The sequence below is a fragment of the Diabrotica virgifera genome, chromosome 8, assembly GCF_917563875.1.
Source record: "Diabrotica virgifera virgifera chromosome 8, PGI_DIABVI_V3a".
Taxonomy (NCBI): Eukaryota; Metazoa; Arthropoda; class Insecta; order Coleoptera; family Chrysomelidae; genus Diabrotica; species Diabrotica virgifera.
This window is the reverse complement of record NC_065450.1, coordinates 217542362-217562727: the sequence shown is the minus strand read 5'-3', so window position 1 is coordinate 217562727 and position 20366 is coordinate 217542362. Positions and strand designations below refer to the sequence as shown.

Below are 20366 nucleotides of genomic sequence, written 5' to 3'. Positions count from 1 at the left end.
ATTCACCCATTCCGACATATCTCTCCCACTAAAAATACGGCTGCTAAAGTGCTATGTATTGCCAGTCTTGCTGTATGGCGCAGAGGCATGGACACTGACGGAAACATTCATGAGAAAGCGGGAGGCATTCGAAATGTGGGTGTATCGACGTATCCTCAAAACATCCTGGACGACTCACACCACTAACGTAGAGGTACTGCGCCGACCAAAAAGAAATCTGTTTCACAATTAAGAAACGGAAGCTTGAATACCTTGAATAACTGATAATACAGGGTAAAATAGAAAGCAAACGCGGACCCGGAAGAAGAAGACACTCATGGCTTCAAAACTTACGCCAATGGTTTGGACTAACATCGATCGAGTTATTCAGAAAGGCCGCAAACAAAATTAAAATTGCTATGATGATAGCCAACGTCCGCAACGGACAAGGCACATGAAGAAGGAGAAGTGCTTCTGTCGTTTGTGATATCTATTGTTACACCTAGATACTAAAATATATCTACTTTTTGGAATATGCATTGGTCAATCAGTATAGTATCCATATTAGAATTTTTCCTTGATATTAACATACAATAATTCGTCTTTTTTTTCATTTACTTTTAATCCTTCCATTTTATCTTCCGCTATCAGAGTCAGCAATGCATATTCTAAGCTTTTTTGTCTCTTGAAGCTGTCAGCGTATCCGATATAGACCTGGATCCCGCGTACCAAAAAACAGTTTATTAATAGCAAGCTGAAAATTTGTTAATAGATTAACGGTGTCTAGTCGGACAAAGTTTGATGTACAGAAACACTGGAACAGGGGAAGTTTTAATTGTGGAACAGGTTCAAAATTTGGAACGTCAGATTACGAAAACGTTCCATGTATTTTGCCGGACAGAATTTCCAATTGATTTGTTACCATTTCATTAAACTCTCATGCAAAAATCAGACTGGTGTCTATCACCAACTGGGCATTTGAATGAGTGGAACACGAAGAATGACAGGAATCATGTTGGTTAGCAATATCAGTCTGATTTTTGCATGAGAGTTTAATGAAAGGGTAACAAATCAATTGGATGTTCTGTCCGACAAAATACATGGACGTTTTAGTAATCTGACGTTCCAAATTTTTAAACTGTTCCGCAATTAAATTTTCTCCTGTTCCAGTGTTCCCGTACATCAAAGTTTGTCCGACTAGACACCGTTAAGCTATTAACAAATTTTCAGCTTGCTATTAATCAACTTTGTTTTGGTACGCGGGATCCAGGTCTAATAATTTGTGTAGAGCTTTGTATGATCATCTTGTTGATTCCAGTTTTTTTACTCGTTCCTTCCAGTGCTATGTGAAAAAGTGTAGTAGACAATAGAATTAAAACCATTTCTGAATTAGTAATTGAATGCTAAAGGTGAGGTTATGTTATTATGCGCTCGTGTGATAATGATGTGACTGTTTGCTTTTTTTAATGCGCTGACGGAAATCAGAACGTAGAAAATGTGATATGGATTGTTTTTTATCTTTCCGCGATAAGTGAAGATGTCTTTATATTTTAAATGGATGCATAGCAAATATAAAGACGATGACCAAAGCCAAAAATACGACATCGTTAAATCCAAGCAGCGAAGAAGTCAGTCTTTGGATCCAGGAAGTTTGGCTGCTGTGGGAATAACAAGATTTGCTGCTTCTTATAATGTTGTAAGATAACTTTAGTTACTCCTAGATAAATGCTAAATTTATTGATTTTAAAATGATTGTATTTGAACAAACTTTTTTGAAATATACAAAAAGATTCCTAATGTCTAAAGCTATCTTCTTTTGGAATTTTACTTTTAAAATAACATATAAGTCCTTGTGAAATTGTAATTATGTACTTCATTGGACCGAAATCGTAATATATTTTTTTTTCTCTACAACTGACATGAAATGTCATAATTTGTCACCTCTTGTCCATAAGACTTTTCAACGCTTCTCGTGTGTTTCTAGCTTCTGTCGAATGTCTTATATATAGGGCCGAAAGTCGCTTAGAATAAATAAAAAGTTTCTTTTGAATGAAATATTTGCAATTAAAAATCACACTAAATTTTCTCTTTTTATTTTCACTCCTGTAACTTATTAAAATAAACATTATAGAAGTTTTCAGGGACTTTCGGCCCTCGGTAATAATGTAATCTTTAATTCTGCGTTTAAATTTTTCAAAAATATTTATTAGTTTTCTCAGGATTTAAAAAAAAAGAATACATTTAAAACACATTAAAAATTTTGACAAGCGTCAAAATTTTGCATTTCGCTCCGATTCTCGTAAGGTACTAGTACACTTTAGAAGACCAAAAATAAGAGTTTCTTCAAGATTTTTTTCCTCAGAACCTTTATTAAAAATGAACATAAAACTTTTTACGCATTAATATCTAACTCTTCGAGAATACAAAAAATATATCTTTTTTCATTTATGCACGTACACTAATATTGTAGAGGGCGCCAAAATCGAGGCCTCGAAAAAAGGTCCGCCATCAGCCGATGGCGGACAGTTAATCTCAGGATTGGGATCTCTAAAACAAAAAATTCGTAGGGCATTTGAAAAAGGAAGGTTTCTTACGTGACAACTTACCACCGTTAGTGAAAAATTCCGCAAAAAAAGATTTTACAGAAATTTGAAAAAAATGTTGTGAAAAATCGTCCGTTTTTCTTCAGTTTTTCATGGTTAAAAAATATTTATTTGTTATTTTTTGGTCAAATTGTGGTAAATTCTCACGTAAAAAACATACCTTTTTCAAATGCAGTACGATTTTTTTGTTTCAGACATCCCAATCCTGAGATTAACTGTTCGCCATCATTTTTCGAGGCCTCGAATTTGCGCCCTCTACAATATTAGTGTACGAGCATAAATGAAAAAAGATATTTTTTTTGTACTCTCTAAGAGTTAGTTATTAATATGTAAAAAGTTTTATGTTCATTTTTAATAAAGATTCTGAGAAACACATTCTTGAAAAAAATGATTATTTTTGGTCTTCTAAAGTGTACTAGTACCTTAAGGGAATGTTATTACCAGTTAAATTATTAAAAGAAGATTATTGTATTTCAGTTTTACTAATTGTTTTTATTTTTTCTTTGTTTCAGAAGCAACAGCAGCTCGGTAAGTGTTTTTTGAATATTGTTTAAAATTTTTACTACAAATATATGCAAAACGCCTATTGTAATATAATATGTTTTTAACTATGAGGAATACTATACCCTAATTTATTAGCAGTATGCAAAACTTTGATAAGAATAACCACATTCTAAATCACTATTTGCTATTATACTTATGATCTGTTATTATTATTAACATTAAATTTACACCTTACTTTCAGATAAACGTATAATACTTAATATATTATGCAACCAGCATTTAATGATGTCCATTATGATATGCGTATGACGGATACGACCCGAGCCACGAAGCTGCGAGTGTCGAATAGAATACGAGCATCATAATGACAATTAAATGCAGGTTTTATACATGATCGTTTCTATGATAATTCACAACATAAGAATATATTCAAATTTATGTATTTTATAACACAAACAAATTAAGTCGTTATATGATTAAATTAATTATTTTGTTGATAGTTACATTTTTTTATACGTTGAATATTACAATTATTAAAATGAATTTGAGGTTAAATTTTCAATATCCCTATCGTATGAAAGTGCAAGAATAATTAGACTTGTTTCTAGTTTTAAGGACAAAAAGAAGAAATTTCATTAACGGAATTGAATTCAAAATTGTTCTGCACATCATTTTTTAAACGCTATTTGTTTAAAGTATCTCATTTTTGCTGGTAAAAAATATATATTAATTTGTCTGGACTAAATTACGGTTCTATTCAACTTGGTACTCACACAATGTTGCCAAATTGAATTTTGTATAGTCGGTTTAAATTTTCCAACCGATTTCCGAGGCAACTATAACACCTTTAAAACAGAACGTCATCTCGCGATGCAATTGGTTAAAAATATGTCTTGTAATGGAAATGTGTATGATAATGAAACCCAATAAGATACAGGTATTGAAATCATAACTGATATATTGAAGTATCTGAGTAGAAAAAAATAATTTTCAAGTTAAAATATAATAATTTACTGAGAATTAAATTTTTGGTTAGATTTATTTACACTTTTATTTATTACTTGTACAATTTCTTTATGTTCTATAATATATAGCTCAAACTAACTCTCTAAAACTATAACCAGTCTCTATACAGGGTGTTAGTAAATAAGTATGACAAACTTTGAGGGGTAATTCTACATGAAAAAATAATGACAGTTTGCTCTACAAACATATGATGTCCGCAAATGCTTCATTTCCTAGATACGGGGTGTTGAAATTTTTATTTTAAACTGCCAATTTATTTATTGCTCTAAGACCGCTTGAGCTATGAAAATGAAATTTGGTGGATTTTAAGAGGTTGTTATTTAACTAAGAATTTTGTATTCATCATTAGCGCGCATTCGGGTAATCATCTGATTTTTTTTAAATATAAAAATAGTACGCCACTGAAATATTTCAAACTAAAAATTATTTTTATATTCCACGTTTAATTTATGATAAAAAACCATTTTAGTCTTTTTTTTTCATATGGTGCGCCATTTTTATTTAAAAAAATTAAACATCTTGACGCGTATTTTTCATTTCTTCATACATGATCAAGAACTATCAAATACAATAATACTAAACTAGAACAATAACAGAAAATATCGCTAATAAGATTTTAAATAGGTGCAAAGCTACAAGAAATTTTCAAAATTACATCCTTTAGATGTGGCAGAAGAATTTTATATTCATTATTGGCGTGCGTACGTTAGTGGTCTGAATTGTTTTAAAGATAAAAAGAGTACGCCACTGAGATATGTCAAATTAAAAATAATTTTTGAATTCCTCAATTTACGCCAAAAATCTTTCTTGCCTTTTTTCATATGAGGCGCGGTTTTGATGGAATGAAATAAAACATTAACATTTACAAAGTATTTGAAATAAGTCTCTATGCATAAAATGCATAGAGACTTATAAATATGCATAGAGACCTCGAATACTTTGTTAACGTTAAGATGTTTTATTTTTTCGTATAAAAACGGCGCCTCATATGAAAAAAGTCAAGATATATTTTTTGTCACAAATTATACGAGGAATTTAAAAATGATTTTTAATTTGACATATCTCAGTGGCGTACTAATTTTTCTTTAAAAAATTCAGTCTATTACCCGTACGCGCGCCAATGATGAATATAAAAAATTTCTGTCATTAGTGAAAGAGGTCATTTTGAACATTTTTTGTAGCTTTGCACCTAGTTAAATAAAATCTTATTAGTGATATTTTCTGTTATTGTTCTAGTTTAGTTTTATTATTATATTGGATAGTTCTTGATGATGTATTAAAAATGAAAAATGCGCGCCAAGATGTTTTATTTTTCTGCATAAAAACGGTGCATCATATGAAAAATAGGCAAGAAAGGTTTTTTATCATAAATTAAACGTGGAATATAAAAATAATTTTTAGTTTGAAATATCTCAGTGGCGTACTTTTTTGGCGTATTTTTTTAAATTGAAAAAAATTCAGACGATTACCCGTATGCACGCCAATGATGAATACAAAATTCTTAGTTGTATGTCAAAAAATACATAATAACAACCTCTTAAAATCCACCAAATTTCATTTTCATAGATCAACTGGTCTTGGAGAAATAAATAAATTGGCAGTTTGAAATAAAAATTTCAACACCCCCTATCTCGGAAACGAAGCATTTGCAGACATATAATTATAGAACAAACTGACAATATTTTTGCATGTAGAATTACCCCTTAAAGTTTGTCATACTTATTTACTAACACCCTGCATAGTCGTAAACTTAGCCTCAGAGAGTGTTGTAGATTCTAGATTATCTAGATAATTCGAGTGAAGTAGTTTACCTTTGGCCAGTGTTCACATAATTCACGCCGAAATTACTGGTCATTCATGGGTCCGTCTTCTCGGGATGTAGCACAGGTCTAGCGTGGTACAATACAATCTTTCCAAAAAAATTTATAAGCAAAGAAAAAATAATTATTTAGTCGATAAAAATGTGAATGATATTTGTTAGAAGTTTATTACTTGAAGGCGAAATACATCGATTGATTAAGCCATCCTGTATACAGTCCTGACTTGGCACCGTGTGATTTCTTTGCGTTCTCGGGATTCAAACACAAAAGTTTAAAGATGTCAGATGAGGCAGTCTCTAGCCTTTGAGGTGCAGAACGTGTCTTGCGCTATTTCCATAGAGATCATAACATCTACCCCTCTTTATTAATGCCTTAATTATTTCTGTTTTGGTCGTTTTCTATTCTACATGTTCTGTTCTGTTCTGGTCTACATTTCTCCACACATTTATATCTTAAGTCATACCAGCATTCAATATTTTATCGTTATGGAGAATATTTTTGAATGTCATTCATTTTTAATTACTCAACTATCATTACTATCACCTTATTTGTCCGAACCAATCAAAAGGTTTGCTTTTACAATAAACGCTACATGTAATTTGTTACCTGATATTTTTTTAAGATTATTTTAATGTTTGCTCATTTTATTATTGTATTAAATAACAATAACTGGTTTTCGTGTAGAAGTGACAAAAATGTTTTTATTAGATTTTCTTCACAATACTGCTAGGTGTTTACTATCATGGGTTTTAATGATTGACTGCACAAGGTTAAATATACTGGGTCTATCAAAAGAAGCGAGGCAATTCAATTGGTTGAAGAATCCAAATCTGCAATAAAATATGGGGATTCCTATTTAGGATTTGAAAGTTCTCCTGCTCACTGCTCATCCTTCCATAGGATTCCACCCTTTCCTTCACCATCAGACGGATGAGTAACACACATTCTCACTGGTATGGATATGTAAACATTACTATTTGACAATGTCATCATTAACTTTAAAGATGGCTTGTGAATGTTCTTTGATAACTGTTACTTGTATAATTAATGGACTTAACTATTAATTCAGTTAATTAATATGATAATTTTTTCACTAACTATGTATTCAGTGATTGTACAGCAGGAAAAATGAAAGAATGCCCATGAATGAACATACAAAACACGCTGTATTTTCCTGTCACCGTGTCACACAAAAAATTGTCCAGCGCAAGTACCTGTAATTATTATTATTACATGTACTTGCGCTGGGCAATTTTCTTTGTGACACGGTGACAAAGGAAAATACAGCGTCTTTTATATGTTCGCTCATGGGTATTCTTTCATTTTTCCGACTGTAATAATTTATCTACTGTGAACAAAAACTAATAATCAATCGAGAAAAGAGAAAAAGTGATAAAGTGATTTGAAAATTTTGAACATCTTTAACAACAAAATACTTGGATCACTGAATATATCCTGGTGTATTCTCTGCTTTGGATCTTCCATAAATAATAAACAATAAATAAATTTTTATTAAGTTCACGTCTTAAATCAATTATTTATCAAATACACTATCAATATTATTTAATCAACAACTCAAAATATTCCCGATGCCATGTCAAATATTTAAAATTGTCATTGTCTGCCTGACCTATTCGACTGAGTGCGTTGTATGACAAAGATAGATTTGGAAAATATTACCACGGATATTGTGTTCATTTTTTTCGAATCCTGAAAAATCCAATAAATATTTTTGAAAAATTTAAACGCAGAATGAAAGACTAAATTATTACCGAGGGCCGAAAGTCCCTTAGAATAAATAAAAAGTTTCTTTTGAATGAGATATTTGAAATTAAAAATCACACTAAGTTTTCTCTTAGTTTTTCACCCCTGTAACTTATTAAAATAAACATTATAGAAGTTCTCAGGTACTTCTGGCCCTCGCTAATAACGTAATCTTTCATTCTACGTTTAAATTTTTCAAAAATACTTATTAGTTTTCTCAGGATTCGAAAAAAATGAATCCCATTTGAATAGCATTGGAGCAGAAACTACGTACCCATCCACTTAAAAATCTAAAGGATTTCTTAAGTCAGAAACAAATTCAGATTTTCACCTGTACCCCATCCTTTTATAATTTGCAAAAAAAGGGCGATAAATGAATAAACGTTGGGTATCTACGATATGCATTTGCATTTCACAACACATAAATTTTATTAGAAATGGCAGATAATAAAAGGTACAAATAAACGTAAACAAACTATTTATTTTAACCGAAAAACCGTAATATTACAATATACAAAGAAATTAAGACATGTGTTTCTACTACCATGTATTTTAACAGACTGAATATCGAACGCAGAACTAACATACAGTTCTGGCATTCACATCCCTCGTAACATGATACTTTATGCAATTTTAGGTAAGAGTGTATCGTCCTAATGCATTCGGAGAAATGCCCGCCCACGAAGAAAGACTTCACATGTTCATTCTAGCACTTGACAAAAATATATTATAGTTGATAAGCAAATTCCAACAAATTTATGTAGGTAAAGATCAATCCTTAACACGTTCGGTGCCCATGACGACAGTGTGTCGTCACGACGATTTCATCGAGGGCACCGACGACGCATGAGTGTCGGCGGTAGCACTAGTAGTTCACTACTGCGCTAATAAATGAACCTTACCCTGATGAACCACTTAAAGTAGGTGGTACCAGCCAAGTGGCGTTTGTTCAAGATGGGCACCGAACGTGTTAAAGGTAAAATAGAGCGCCGTAGAGGTGTAGGAAGAAAACAAGTATCTTGGTTAAAAAAAATTGTGAATGGACTCAGATATCAAATGAAGGCTGTTCTGAAGAGATCAAGAGATTGAAACGTATGTAAACAGATGGTGGTGGTCTCCAGTGGCGGCTCGTGATTTTTACCTTAGGGGAGGCTATACCTAACTGTAAAATATCTAGACAAAGGACATCGCACACATCTTATGGAAAATATAATGTCACTCAAATTCAATAAAATTTATACGAATAGATTCGTTTTAAATTAACGGTCAAATCTTATCATTGCGCCAACTCTTAATTTTAATTACGGCGCAAATTGCAATTAAAGTTTATCGAAATCACATTTTTAGAGTCAGTAAAAGTGTCACTATTGCTCTGGGTGCTATTCAAAAGGAGCTTAAACCCCGCTGGGCCTAAGCGGATTAGTGAAACTAATCCGCTGATTTATGGAGTACCGACAATTTGGGTATATTAAAATATTTTTTCTCTCTCTAACTTATGTACGTACCCATTTGATTTCAGATTTATTTATATCAATTTCTGCTCTTATTATTGAAAATATAGAGTTGGCGCAATGATAAGATTTGACCGTTAATTTAAAACGTATCTATTCGTATAAATTTTATTGAATTTGAGTGACATTATATTTTCCATAAGATGTGTGCGATGTCCTTTGCACTAGCAAAAAAATCCGCCAAAAAAATCTAATTTAGGGCCCCATTTTTTTGACCATTTTTTATTTACATTTTATAATATCATCATAATTCATAATTTCATAATATATCATTTTAAAAATAGTTAGTCAAATTGTAAAAGTGTATTACCAAAGTTTGTGTCGTTTATTTGTTAACAATTCTATCTCTATAAGTAGATATGCATATCAAAATAAATACAGATTTGAACTTTTGCAGTCCATAGAGGTTGAAGGTTCACATTTTTTAAGATACCCAACTGAATTTTTTTAATTCTAAAAGCGGCCTACTGCAAATCCAAAAACATGGTAAATTACCGATATTTTACTTTGCATTACAGATATCGGAAAAAGTTATTTGAACAAGTTGTTCCAAATATTAGTCAAACCTCACATACCAAATTTCATCACAAAATTCGCACTTGTAGTATTTTCATTGTTTGTAGTCAGGATCCTAAAATTGCAGAGGAGGTTGCTGGCCGATCAGCCGCCCTTGCCCAATCTCCGGGCAGCGTGTGCGTTAAACTATAATGCAGCTCTAAGGGTAAGAACAGAACAAGTGGGTCGCGGTGGAGGTGGAGGTCGCGTTCGATGTCGATATCCATGTAAAACAAATACATTGTACTGAATGGAAGAGAACAGAGCAGGTAAGTCGCGGTGGAGGTTTAGCGCGATGCCATCCAGGAGCTTTACATCTTACATCGATGCTTTTGAAAATAAAATAAGTTTGTTTTACATGGATGTCTACTGCGCGGCCTACAAGGATGCTTCCCTGTGATTGGTCCGTTCGAAGCCAAGTTGTCATTACCTGCGCTATCTGAGTTGATACTTTTTATATAATCTCTTTTTTGTATTTATAGTCCAGGAACCGAAGCATTTCACCTCGCAATTTTTACAGAATGGATCGATTTGCTTGAAAATTTGAGAATAAGTAGTGGATAGTTCAAGGATCAAAATCTATATGATGCCGAAAGGCGCTTTTACCATGGGGTCGGTTGCCACCCCATCTTAAAGGTGGAAATTTTTTATTATATTTTGACAGCAAAAGTTGATAAAAACATTCATTCTAAGCAAAAAATGTTCTATACATTTTTTTGATAAAATTAATACTTTTAGATTTATTCGCTATCGAAAGTGTTAGTTTTATATAGAAAAAATCAATGTTTTTCTATATATACTCATTTACCAATCACTCAATTTTTGCCGTACAAAAAATTTTTTCAAACCAAGTTCTTGGAAATTAAATAACCTACAATTTCATATTAAAACATTTTTTCGTATATCTGATGCTAATCTTTCTATTTTGAAGAAAATGGCATTTTTTACCAAACTACAAAAAGTCGTTATTCGCTTTTAACTCTAGTTTTTTAAAAACTAATCATTCTAAGCCAGTCAAACTTTTAAAATCTATTAATAATACATAAATAAAGAAGAATTAATAAGGCCAATGACTAAAATCAAAGCTAACTTATATTATTATGCTTCCAATTAGATTTCTTTTTTTTTTTTGTTTTGAAAAATATATTGATTTTTTAACCGTAACCTTTTTAATTTTTATCTTAGAAAGTTTGTTAAAAAATAATTTGGTAGGTTTTTACAAGATCTATAAGACTGTTAATACGAAATCCTTTTAAAATCCTCAGTCGCAAAAAGTGGTGACTTTGAAAGGGTTGGTAAAGGTGATTTTTGCATGTAATTACAAGTTTTAATTGTCAATAGCTCACTTATTTTTTACCGTAGAGAAAATTTTTGCAAACCAAATTCTTAGGAATTAAATAAGCTACAATTTTTATATTAAATATTTTTTTGTATCTGTGATGATAATCTTTCTATTCTGAAGAAAAGGGAATTTTTTACCAAACTTCAAAAATTCGATATTTGCTTTTGACTCCATTTTTTTTTAAAACTAATCATTCTAAACCAGTTATACTTCTAGAACCTATTAATAATACATAAGTAAAGAAGGCGAAATAAGGTCAATGACTAATTTTAATCAGGGTGGTGATTATGGGTTTGCTTTCGATCACTTTTTCACTGAAAAATATAGGGTCTGACATTCTTTTCATTATAAGCCACCTAATTTTTGAGCTAGACTTTTTTTTTATTTTTGAAGATAAATATTTTTAAATACTTCAAATTAGTTTAAACAAGTGATCCTCGAAAAATGCATAGTTTTCCCGTCTTTTGACTTTGAAACTACAGTATTTAGCATTTGCCCAAGAAGACATAACATATAATAAAGTATAGCTCGATTACTATTGGTCTTAAAGAAAATTTAAAAACACGGTTTTGTTGATTTTTTCAAAAGGTACATTTTTTCAAGCAAAGTGGTTTTGATAAAACAAAAACTTTTTGAGTTATTTGCAGAAAACTGATTAAAAACATTAATTTTTTTAATATAAAACTAACACTTTCGATAGCGAATAAATAGAAAACTATTAATTTTATCAAAAAAATGTATAGAACATTTTTTGCTTAGAATGAATGTTTTTACCAACTTTTGCGGTCAAAATATAATAAAAAATTTTCACCCCTGACATGGGGTGGCAACCACCCCCATGGTAAAAGCGCCTTTTGGCATCATATAGATTTTGATCCTTGGACTATCCACTACTTATTCTCAAATTTTCAAGCAAATCGATCCATTCTGTAAAAATTGCGAGGTTTTGTCCTATTTTAAGCTTCATTACTTGGACTATTAGTTTATTTTTGAATTTCTAAAATATGTAATTAAATTCAGTAAATTTTTGAAATATGAAGGAGGATCTGATTATTTACAGCTGACATTTCATCACTTTCATCACTTGACTGACACAACATCGCAAAAGCACAGTCTTTTTGTTATTCAAATTTCATTAAACTACTTCACTTGATAGTGGTTCTAGCTCGACTGACAGCGCAGGTGACCTTCTTGCTATGTGCTGTCGACATCGACCGCGACTTAACTAGTAGCATCCACCGCGACCTACACCTCCACCTCGACCCACTTGTTCTGTTCTTACCCTTAGGAGACCGGGTCTCCGTAAACGCTGCTGGGCTGCGCGGAGCATTAGCAAGCGAGATTTTCCGGCCAGCAGCCTCCGCTCCAGTTTTAGGATCCTGACTACCAATAATGAAAAAAAGTGCGAATTTTGTGATGAAATTTGGTATGTGGGGTTAGAACATTATTTGAAACAACTTGTTCAAATAACTTTTTCCGATATCTCTAACGCGAAGCAAAATAGCAAAGTAAACAAAACAGTGTAGCATATTTATGTAAAAAATGTATGGGGAGGCTAAGCCTCCCTTGCCTCCTCTGACCAGCCGCCACTGGTGGTCTCTGAAACAAATTAAATCTTAACAGTCTTTATTTAAAATACATCGCTTCACAGTAAAAAAGCAAAGATTTTTACCAAAACTCCTTTCAATTTCTAAAACCCCTGTATATGCATCGCGGAAGTTATCAGCCAAGGATACGGTAATAAATTACATCCCATCGTCATGTGGTTGGTATACGTGACAAGACCAATATCGTTTCATTAATCGATCAGATAAAATACTACATATTATTTATTTTCTATTGTTACGTCACAATTATACTCCACCATCGAAAGGAAAAGTATTCCGTCGGCTGCAGGCGACCTTCATTTGGGTTAAAGTCAGCTAGACCCAGCGCGATGTTGCCGGATTTCTACGGAAATCTCCAAAACTTCGAAATGATGCATATGCATATAATTGAATTACATAACACCCATACCTCGCTTTACGGGTTCCACGAAACATGGCCGCAAAGCGAAATGCCGTATAACGAATCAATTATTCTAATACAAATTCATAAAAATTTAATGGTATCGGTTCCAAATTTGTTAAAAATATGTTATTGTCCTTTTCATGATCATTTTTCAGTGCGTAACAAATGATAGGAAAAAGGGTAAGTATGACATTTATTCTAACATGACATTTTAGTTAAATCTGACAGTTGTCACATTTTATTTTCAATTTGGGATAAAAACAAATCAAATGTGTTTCTTGCATTTATAAAATGGTATTTTCTTTGATTTGTATAGTCTTATAAATTATACAGATTATATTTGTAATATTATTATCTAATTAAAAAAAATATTTTTTTATTATGGCGCCATCTATAGACAACTAGAATAACTAGAAGAAATGTTATAAAAATGTCACCGACGAAATGTAATCACCGACGTGCCTTTTTTCTGTCACATACAATTTAATGCGTTAGAAAGAAATCGAAAAACTGTGACGCACTGAAAGATGATCATGAGAAATACTGTACATGGTTTGTCGTTAAAAATGCATTTTATCTGTTTATTTTATTTAAATCAAAAATACATACAAAAAAAGCACATACACTGGTATATAAAATTAAATGATAGATTCCAAAAACCAAAAATAATCTACAAACTCCAAGCTTTCTTGTTGTAACGGGTAAATGATTTTTATTTAGTCCTGTAATACTCCTTGGATTTTTGGACAAATTAGAAGTGGTTTTAGCTTAAAATTACAAGTGGCATTTGTACCAAGTAGCAAAGTTAATCGTTCTTTAAACCATTTATAACCAGGCGCAGATTTTTCGGTTTTTGAAATGTACGTGCGATCAGGCATTTGCTTCCAGCAAAGTCCTGTTTTGTCTACGTTAAACACTTGTTCAGGTGTATAACCACGTTTTCTATAATTCCTTTTAAAATGTTAAGATATTCCTTAGATGCGGCCTCATCTCATTTTATTTTCAAATTATGCATAAACAAGTGGAAATAGAAAAGAGTGTGCATCGAGATTGCGTTTGCTCGAGAATGACAACATGGGGCCGTTATAGCGAAACATTTTAGGCCGTAAATCGAAACCGTGCCGTAATTGAACAGGGCCGTTATAGCGAAATGCCGTATACAGAGCGGCCGTATAGCGAGGTATGGGATTTATTTATACGCACGACAGGCTGTTAAGACCTAGGGTATCTTTATAAAACACAATAATAAGATTATCTAATTACAATTATTTTAAACAAAACTCGAACTGAAGTGTATATGTTATAGTCAAAGCCCGAATTTCAGGCACTTCTAGGTTTGACTAGGCAATCCTCAGGTCTGACTGACGGTCTTAGTCAAAGCCCGAAATAAATTACAGTTTCGGCCTTTGACTAGTCAAACCTAGGAGAGACTAATTTAAAGAAATCGGGGTTTGACTACTCAAACCCCGATCAGCTATTAAAATGTCGTAATTTGTTGGGTTAGTTAATTTTAATGTTTATTATTTTTATATTGTCGTAATTAAAATAAAAAAATTAGTGTTTATGCTCACATGTTGATGCATTATGGCATTTAGAGTTGCACAATACGCTTGACCTTTTACACTTACGCAATTTGGAAGAGCACTTCTTATTGCAGTAGCATTTTATAAATCCTTGTCCTCCAAATTTAGAATCTTTTGTACTAATTTCTCTTAGAGACAGAGACAGCTTAACGTCTGGAACATCTTCGAAATTAGGAAATTTCTCTTTACATTTTCTTATTTGATTTTTTGAAAAAAAGTGTGTTTATTGTTCCGTATTTCGTACCAACTCTATATAAACCATCAATTGTTTTATCTTGTATGATACCCAAAATATTTCAAGCGCCTCCTTTGGCTCTATCAAAGCTGGGGATAGGTATTGTTACAGTTTTTCCGATCGAAATTGGAGGACATTTTTTTCACTTAATTGTTTCATAGCATTAGGCTGGGTATGAAGACCTTCAATCGCATTTCCTTTATTTATTTTAATCTTTTCTGTCTGTGCACAACGCATGCTGGAACGCGTGCCACGGAGATGCACGAAATATTTTGGGTATCATACAAGATAAAACAATAATTGACGGTTTATATAGAGTTGATACGAAATACGGAACAATAAACACACTTTTTTCAAGAAATCAAATAAGAGAACGCAAAGAGAATTTTCCTAATTTCGAACATGTTCCAGACGTTAAGCTGTCTTTAAGAGAAATTAGTACAAAATATTCTAAATTTGGAGGACAAGGATTTATAAAACACCACTGCAATAAGAAATGCTCTTCAAAACCATGTAAGTGTAAAAGGTCAAACGTATTGTGCAACTCTAAATGCCATAATGATAATGCCTCAACATGCGAGAATAAACACTAATTTTTTTATTTTAATTACGACAATATAAAAATAATAAACATTATAACTAAAAAATGACGTTTTATTAAACCTAATATAACAAATTACGACATTTTAATAACTGATCGGGGTTTGACTAGTCAAACCCCGATTTCATAAAATTTAATTTCGACCTTTGCCTGACCAACGTAGTCTCTTCTAGGTTTGACTAGTCAAAGGCCGAAACTGTAATTTATTTCGGGCTTTGACTAAGACCGTCAGTCAGACCTGAGGATTGCCTACTCAAACCTAGGAGTGTCTGAAATTGGGGCTTTGACTATAACATATACAAAATTCTTACTACTCTGAAGAACCTGATGAACAATATTTCTCCATTCACATCTGTTTTCTGCTTTTCGTTTCCAGTCCCTTACCTTCACGTGTTGAAGGTCTTCCTCCACTTTATTAATCCACCTCGTTCTGGATCTATCTCTTCTTAGGCATTCTGTTTGTTGTCATTCTTTATGCATGTCCCAACCATTTGATTCTTTATCCTTTGCGACTTAACGAACCTGGTGATGCTAGGTTCATTTTAAAAATCCTTTAATTAAAGTTGAATAATATAGTGGATAAAGGATCTCCCTGGCTCAAGCCTTTTGCAACAGTAAATTTATATGAAATGTGACCGTGCCAAGCAATTTGACAGTTAGAGTTATTTAGTGTCATTTTTACTACTCTGATCAGTGCGTTTGGTTGACCCGAATGTTCCATTGCTCTATACATTTTTACTCTATCTGTAGTAGATCTGTGATCTGTTCTTTCTAAAGCCGGCCTGGTACTCATTTAGGATTTTATCCGTATAGCAATTTAGTCTATTTCTCAATATTCTTGACAAGATTGTGTGTACAGTATATATAAGGCTATACCTCTATAGTTGTCAGTTGTCACACATCAGTTTTTTCTCCTTGTTTATGCAGCGTGCATATGGGGCCTCATATCAACCAGTTGGCATCATTTCAATTTCTCATACTTGCACTATTAGTTGATATATCATTCTCTGAAGTTGATTTCACCAAACTTGATCATTTCTATGCAATCTTCATTATGCAAAAGCAAAATGTACCCATAATTAATAATTGATACGTAATATGTATAAAATACCAGGCACCAAGAATTCCTGACAACGTGGCAACATCGCTTACTGTAGTCCTAAGACAATATAAGCGCGAGCCCCCAACCTGCGCACGCCAGCTGCCATGCTTTATTGATCGACCTATTTGGTTTGATTATAGTATTAGCAGTTAGGACCCATGTCTCATGCATTAATTCCAAAATTTATGACTTAAGTTAATTTTATCGTGTTCTCATGTTTTAGTTTTAATTACCCAAAATAGACTGGCTTTTAATGACATTGAGTTTGAGTTTCAGAATTGTATAAACAACTTTTAATTATTATACTTAGTTGAAAGTGGGGGACTGACAAAATCAGGATTCCTCAGTTTATTAAATGTGAAGACATGATTTTTTCTAGTTTTATCTTCTCCGGGTGCCATTGTGCCATATCAGAATTATCCGAAGTTGGCGATCACCATTTAGCATAGTATAGTTGATCCAAAAGATGGCATAACCCAGACATCCAAAGTGAAAGTTATCCTTCAACACCAAATTGTTCTATATGGTCCACACAATGTCCAGAAAAAAGTCACACCATTTTGAGCGTCGGGTTTGGGATGGAGAGGGGGGAAAAATCGGTAAATTCGTAGTTTTTTAAGTTTTTCGCCAATATTTCTAAAACTGTGCGGTTTAGCATGAACAACCCTCTATACAAAATTGTTCTACATTAAATTTGAAATAAAAAAGGCCCTATGCATAATCTTTCTAAAATGAATGGTTCCAAAGTTACGGAGGTAGTATAGTATAACTGGTCCAAAAAAAGCCCTAACCCAAACATCCAAAGTAAAAGTTTTCCTCCAACACCAAAATGTTCTATATAGTCCACATATTGTTCAGTAAAAAGTTACACCATTTTGAGCGTCGGATTTTGGGGGAGAGGGGGGAGAAATCGGTAAATATAAAAAGTATCGAAAACCTCCACTTTTCACCCTCCGTAACTCTGGAACCGTTGATTTTATAACAATTATGTATAGAACCTTTTTTGTTTTAAATTTTATGTAGAACATTTTTCTATAAAACATTCCTTACGCTAAAGCATAGTTTTAGAAATATTGACGAAAAACATAAAAAACTACTAATTTACCAATTTCTCCCCAATCTTCCCCCCAAACCGGACGCTCAAAATGGTGTAACTTTTTACTGAACAATATGTGGACCATATAGAACAATTTGGTGTTGAAGGAAAACTTTTACTTTGGATGTCTGGGTTAGGCCTTTTTTTGGACCAATTATACTATACTACCTCCGTAACTTTGGAACCGTTCATTTTAGAAGGGTTATGCATAGGGCCTTTTTTATTTCAAATTTAATGTAGAACAATTTTGTGTAGAGGGTTGTTCATGCTAAACCGCTTAGTTTTAGAAATATTGACGAAAAACATAAAAAAACTACGAATTTGCAGATTTCTCCCCCCTCTCCCCCCCAAACCCGACGCTCAAAATGGTGCGACTTTTTTCTGAACATTATGTGGGCCATATAGAACAATTTGGTGTTGGAGGATAACATTCACTTTGGATGTCTGGGTTTGGGTCTAACTATACCATACTAATTGCGATTCATTGCGAAGACTTCTCGATCTTCTGCAAGGGTCTAGGAAAGTTGGTCGAGAACACTTCGTCGACAGAAAATTAGTCGACAACATTTGGTCGACAAACAGTTGATCGAATGCACAATTCATCGAATGTACAGTTCGTCGATGAACATTTGTTCGAATGGATTTTTCGTCGACAAACTGTTATTTTTGTCTTTAGGAAAAAAGGATTAATGGTGACAAACGACGGATTATTGGTTTTTATTTTGTTAACTGGAAAATTGTATTATACATATCTGAATTTTTTTTTGGTTTTGTAATTTTTTTGTAAATCTTAATTATTTTTAAATTTAATGAAAAAATTGGCTGATGTGGGAGAGTCGACAGCAAATATAAACCGATATTTTAATTAGTGATGTTGTACCGTTCTTCTTTTTGGTGTTGGCGCACTTGCGAACGGAGCATTTCTGAACAAGTCAAATTTGGGGGCACTTGCGGACAAGACGAAATATGCCAGATGCTGAGGTAAATAAATTGTTCGAATCGAGGCATTTCCGTACAATGTTTTCGACTGCAATAATCAGTCGATATAAAAAAAAGGTAAAGAAATCGTGAGAATAAACTTCCCTTCTCACTTTATTCAAGGCTTAGGACTGGCCTTTAAATTGATCCTTATCAACATTTTAGACTACAGCAGAAAATTTAAACAAATTCTTGAAAAAAAAATGAAAATCAGTAATCCTTCATTTGTCACCATTATTCCCTTTGGGTCTTTGTCGACGAAAAATCCATTCGATCAAATGTTCGTCGACGTAATTTATAAAACAGGGTGAGTCAATACTATACTTACTTATGTTTATGCGTTTTTATTCATATCTCTAGTTTGACAAAAGCTATCAACATGCGGTTTGCGCCATTTTGTTACGAATTTAAACCAGTTCCATTATAATTTACAATAAATAGGTGTTTCCGTTAAACATTTTGAACAAAAACAAATTTTAATTTTTTCTATTCGAAAGTACCCTCTACCTATGACAATTAAAACTAAATGCAATTATTTTATAGTAAATGTAAACTAATTCATCCACGCTATTTCTAATGACACTAATTTCGTTAAAATCGGTTGATCCAAACCAAAGTTATAGTTATTTATCCATAAATACTTTCCCACTCTCCCCCACCCTATATTTGAAAAAATAAAAAAAAGTACTTGAACAACTTTGTGCAGAATTTAGGCCTCTTTCTAGTTTACTTATTTAACACTTTGTATAATTGGTCATATTTCACAAAAAACTGGTTTTCAAATTTTTCTTCACAGGTTACGCCCCCTAGCGGTTAACCTAGAAACTTGAAAGTTATTTCCAGCGATTTCTCTTGGCCACTTTTACTAAGGAATTTTTTCTCCTAAAGTTATAACATGAATAGTTTCTGATATATAGCCGAGAGATCGGCTTATTGGACCACCCGGTACATTCGATGAATTGTGCATTCGACCAACTGTTTGTCGACCAAATGTTGTCGACTAATTTTCCGTCGACGAAGTGTTCTCGACCAACTTTCCTACACCGCTTCTGCAACATGTAATAATAATTGTCCTGCATTTGATATATCTGATGTCCTCTGGAGGGAAGGGGGGGGGGGTTGGCTTGGACACCGACATTTTTTTGTATTGTTTATGAAAGACAAGTTACTTTTCCTACTATTCTTTATATATTTTTTATATGCTCTGGGAGGGGTTTTAACCTCAAAACCCCCCTGGGTGCACCACTGATTTTCTTCATACACTTCTTTGGCCCTCTATTTTGCCTTTAAGGATCAGTTGTAGTATTTAATATCGATTTCCCCTCGCTATATGTGCCGGATAAGATATTTTCCGGTGTTGTAAAAGTCTTTTGCAATTTTCTACCTTTGTTGACTCTCCTTGGTACTTCCTCATGAGTTTTTCTTGCTGTCCAAGATATCTTTAGCATCCGTATATGAATCCACATTTTCAATGCTTCATTTCTGTTCATGCTTGATACTTTTAGTGTCTACACTTCTGCACCATACAAAAGTACGGACCAAATATAGCACTTAACCATTCTTTGAGTTAGTTCTAACCAGGGGCGTGCAGTCCATGGAAGCAAGGGAAGCATTGCTTCCCTTGGTTTCCGTAGTAATGTCGTACCAACTGAGTAAC

At 32.9% G+C, this 20366-nt stretch overlaps 1 protein-coding gene across 2 annotated transcripts in view; it reads left to right on the top strand.

Moving 5' to 3' along the window:
- LOC114327576 (5'-AMP-activated protein kinase subunit gamma-2) overlaps nt 1-20366 on the top strand; it is a 537287-nt gene that overhangs the window by 239832 nt on the left and 277089 nt on the right. For both annotated transcript variants that reach the window (XM_050657995.1, XM_050657994.1), the window contains one exon: nt 3095-3110. In XM_050657995.1, the coding sequence (XP_050513952.1) occupies nt 3095-3110 (16 nt within the window). The remainder of the gene's footprint in view (nt 1-3094; nt 3111-20366) is intronic.